General features: G+C 67.1%; 1 protein-coding gene across 1 annotated transcript; it reads left to right on the top strand.

Moving 5' to 3' along the window:
* Positions 1-105: 105 nt before the first annotated feature.
* BLVRB (biliverdin reductase B) lies at positions 106-2,490 on the top strand. Its single transcript, XM_035313851.1, has 5 exons — positions 106-122; positions 227-728; positions 1,554-1,643; positions 1,741-1,872; positions 2,243-2,490. Exons 2-5 carry the CDS (start codon positions 230-232, stop codon positions 2,407-2,409), a joined length of 888 nt encoding a protein of 295 aa, XP_035169742.1. The 5' UTR covers positions 106-122; positions 227-229; the 3' UTR covers positions 2,410-2,490.
* The last annotated feature ends 280 nt before the right edge of the window (positions 2,491-2,770 follow it).

Raw genomic sequence — 2,770 nt, 5'->3', positions numbered from 1 at the left:
CTGTATGGGGCAGTTAGGGGCTGTATGGGGCAATTAGGGACCTGTATGGGGCAGTTAGAGGTTCGCTGGGGCAAATAGAGCCCGTATGGGGCAGGTAGAACCTGTATGGGGCAGAGGGAGCCCCTTTGGGGCAGAAACAGCCCATCCATCGGGGACAGAGGGAGCCCCTGCAGGGCGGACGGAGTCTGTACGGGGCAGATAGAGCCTGTATGGGACAGGCAGGGCTGATATGGGGTGGACAGAGCCGATATGGGGCAGACGGAGCCGATATGGGGCTGCCAGAGCTGATACGGGGCAGACAGGGCCGTTATGGGGGCAACACAGCTCACCCACAGCAAATACAGCCCCTATAGGGCATGTGGAGCCGCTATGGGGCAGACACCGCTGCCATAGGGCGGGAGGACCCCATAGGGCTCCCACGCAGCCCCCCAGCCCCATTCCCCCCCCCATTTCCCCCCCTATTTCCCCCGGAATAGGCTTACGGGGCCGAGGCGGCGGTGCTGAGTCACGCCCCGAAATGCTGAGTCATGGCCCCGCTGTCGCGCCCCTCCCCCCCCCCCCAGGGTACACGGTGACGGTGCTGGTGCGGGACCCCGGGCGCCTGCCCCCCCAGGCCCCCCCCCCAGCCCGGGTGGTGGTGGGTGACGTCCTGGAGCCCGCCGACGTGGCCGAGGCCGTGCGGGGCCAGGACGCCGTCGTCATCATCCTCGGCACCCGCAACGACCTGGGTACGGGACCCCCTGCCCAACCCCCCCCCGGTGTCCCCAAGCCGGATGAGGACCCCCCCTCTGTGTCCCTCTTACCCTGGGGGTCCCTGTCCCTGCACCCCTATTGCCCAAGGACCCCAACCCCGTGTCCCCAATACCCCAAGGACCCTGTCCCTGTGTCCCCCTTACCCCAAGGACACCCCCCCATGGCCCCGGGGCCCCTGCCCCCCCCCCCCCATATCCCCGTTACCCCAAGGAACCCCTTCCGGTGTCCCCATTTCCCTGGGGGTCCTTGTACCCCCCCCCCAATGTCCCCAGGGGGCCCATTCCCATGTCCCCACTGCACCATGGGACCCCACACCCTGTCCCCTGTGTCCCCACTGCCCCCGTGTGTCCCCAGTGCCCCAAGGACACCAGCCCTGTGCCCCCATTGCTCCCCGTGTCCCCATTGCCCCCCTATGTCCCCGGTGTCCCCCCGTGTCCCCATTGCCCCTGTGCATCCCTATTGCCCCCGTGTCCCCATTGTCCCCACATGTCTCCATTGCCCCCCATGTCCCCATTGCCCCCCTGTGTCCCCATTGTCCCTTACATCCCCCTTGCCCCCCTGCCTCCCCATTGTCCCTTGTGTCCCCATCGCCCCCCTTTGTCCTCATTGTCCCCACGTGTCCCCATGTGCCCCTATTGCCCCCCATGTCCCCATCCCCCCGTGTCCCCATTGCCCCCGTGTGTCCCCATCACCACCCCATGCCCCCCCACTGCACCACAGCTCCCCCGTACCCTCCCCCACTACCCCCGTGCCCCTCCCCACGTGTCCCCCCCCCAGTATTGTCACCCTGTCCCCCCCAGGCCCCACCACTGTCATGTCCGAGGGCACCAAGAACATCGTGGCCGCCATGAAGGCCCACGGCGTCCGCAAGGTGGTGGCCTGCCTGTCCGGTGAGCGCCCCCCCGTGCTGCGGCCCCCCTTGGGGACACCCCCCTGGTGACCCCCCCCCTCATTGTCCGTTCGTGTCCCCGTGTCCCCACCCCGCAGCCTTCCTGCTGTGGGACCTCCAGAAGGTGCCACCCCGGCTGCTGCCGGTGACTGAGGACCACATCCGCATGCACCGGGTGCTGCAGGACTCAGGGCTGGACTGCGTGGCCGTGATGCCACCGCACATCGCCGGTGCGTGGGGACACCTGGGGACACGGGGGGGACACAAGGGGACGAGGGGGGGGGTCTCAACATGTCATGGTGGGGCCACCGTCACGTCACGGTGACAAACGGCTGGGTGGGTGGCATTGGGTGGCACCAACGTGGCGTGGGTGGGTGGTGACACCATCACGGTGACGTTGGGTGGTGGCATTGGGTGTCCCCAACCCTACGTGGTCGTGCCGCCATTGTGTTGACGTTGGGTGAAGTGACATTGGGTGGTCCAATGACACTGGGTGGTGTCATGGAGCCATTGGGTGGCCCCAACCCTACATGGAGATGCCACCATCCCAATGATGTTGGGTGAAGTGACATTGAGTGGTGCGTCCCCGTCCCCACACAGACGACCAGCCACTGACCGGGGACTACACGGTGTCCGTGGGTGCCACCGCCGGTGGCTCTCGTGTCATCTCCAAGCACGACCTCGGCCACTTCTTGCTCCGCTGCCTCCACACCTCGGAGTACGACGGGAAGGGCGTCTATGTCTGCGGCCACTACCCCAAGGCCTAGGGACGGCGGGGACGCGGTGGCCCCCCCAGGGCGGTCACCTCCCCCCCCCCCGGTGACAATAAAGGGTCTTTGGTTTGCTCCCTTGGGGTCTCGGCCCTCGTGGAGGGGATGCTTGGAGCCGGGGCTGGGGGTCCCGTGGGGACAGGGAGGGTGGCGGTGGGGTGGGGGGTGGGGATTCTGTAGGGCTGGGGGGGGTCCTATAGGGCTGTAGGGTTGGGAGGGTTCCTATAGGGCTGTAGGGTTGGGAGGGGGGTTCTATAGGGTCAGCAGGGGGCTCCCATAGGGCTGGGGGTGCTCCTATGGGATGGGAGAGGAGGGTTTGTATAGGGCTGGGGGGGGGGGTTCTACGGAGCTGTAGGGT

Source organism: Oxyura jamaicensis, unplaced genomic scaffold (genome assembly GCF_011077185.1).
Source record: "Oxyura jamaicensis isolate SHBP4307 breed ruddy duck unplaced genomic scaffold, BPBGC_Ojam_1.0 oxyUn_random_OJ68997, whole genome shotgun sequence".
NCBI lineage: Eukaryota > Metazoa > Chordata > Aves > Anseriformes > Anatidae > Oxyura > Oxyura jamaicensis.
The sequence above is the reverse complement of the archived record's forward strand: the minus strand, read 5'-3'. Positions and strand labels throughout refer to the sequence as shown.

Excerpts from the sequence above, each read along its gene's own strand:
- BLVRB (XM_035313851.1), top strand. The coding sequence starts at position 230 with ATGGGGTGGACAGAGCCGATATGGGGCAGACGGAGCCGATATGGGGCT. Across the intron at positions 729-1,553 it reads CGGCACCCGCAACGACCTGG|GCCCCACCACTGTCATGTCC; the intron begins GTACGGGACCCC and ends TGTCCCCCCCAG. Across the intron at positions 1,873-2,242 it reads GATGCCACCGCACATCGCCG|ACGACCAGCCACTGACCGGG; the intron begins GTGCGTGGGGAC and ends GTCCCCACACAG.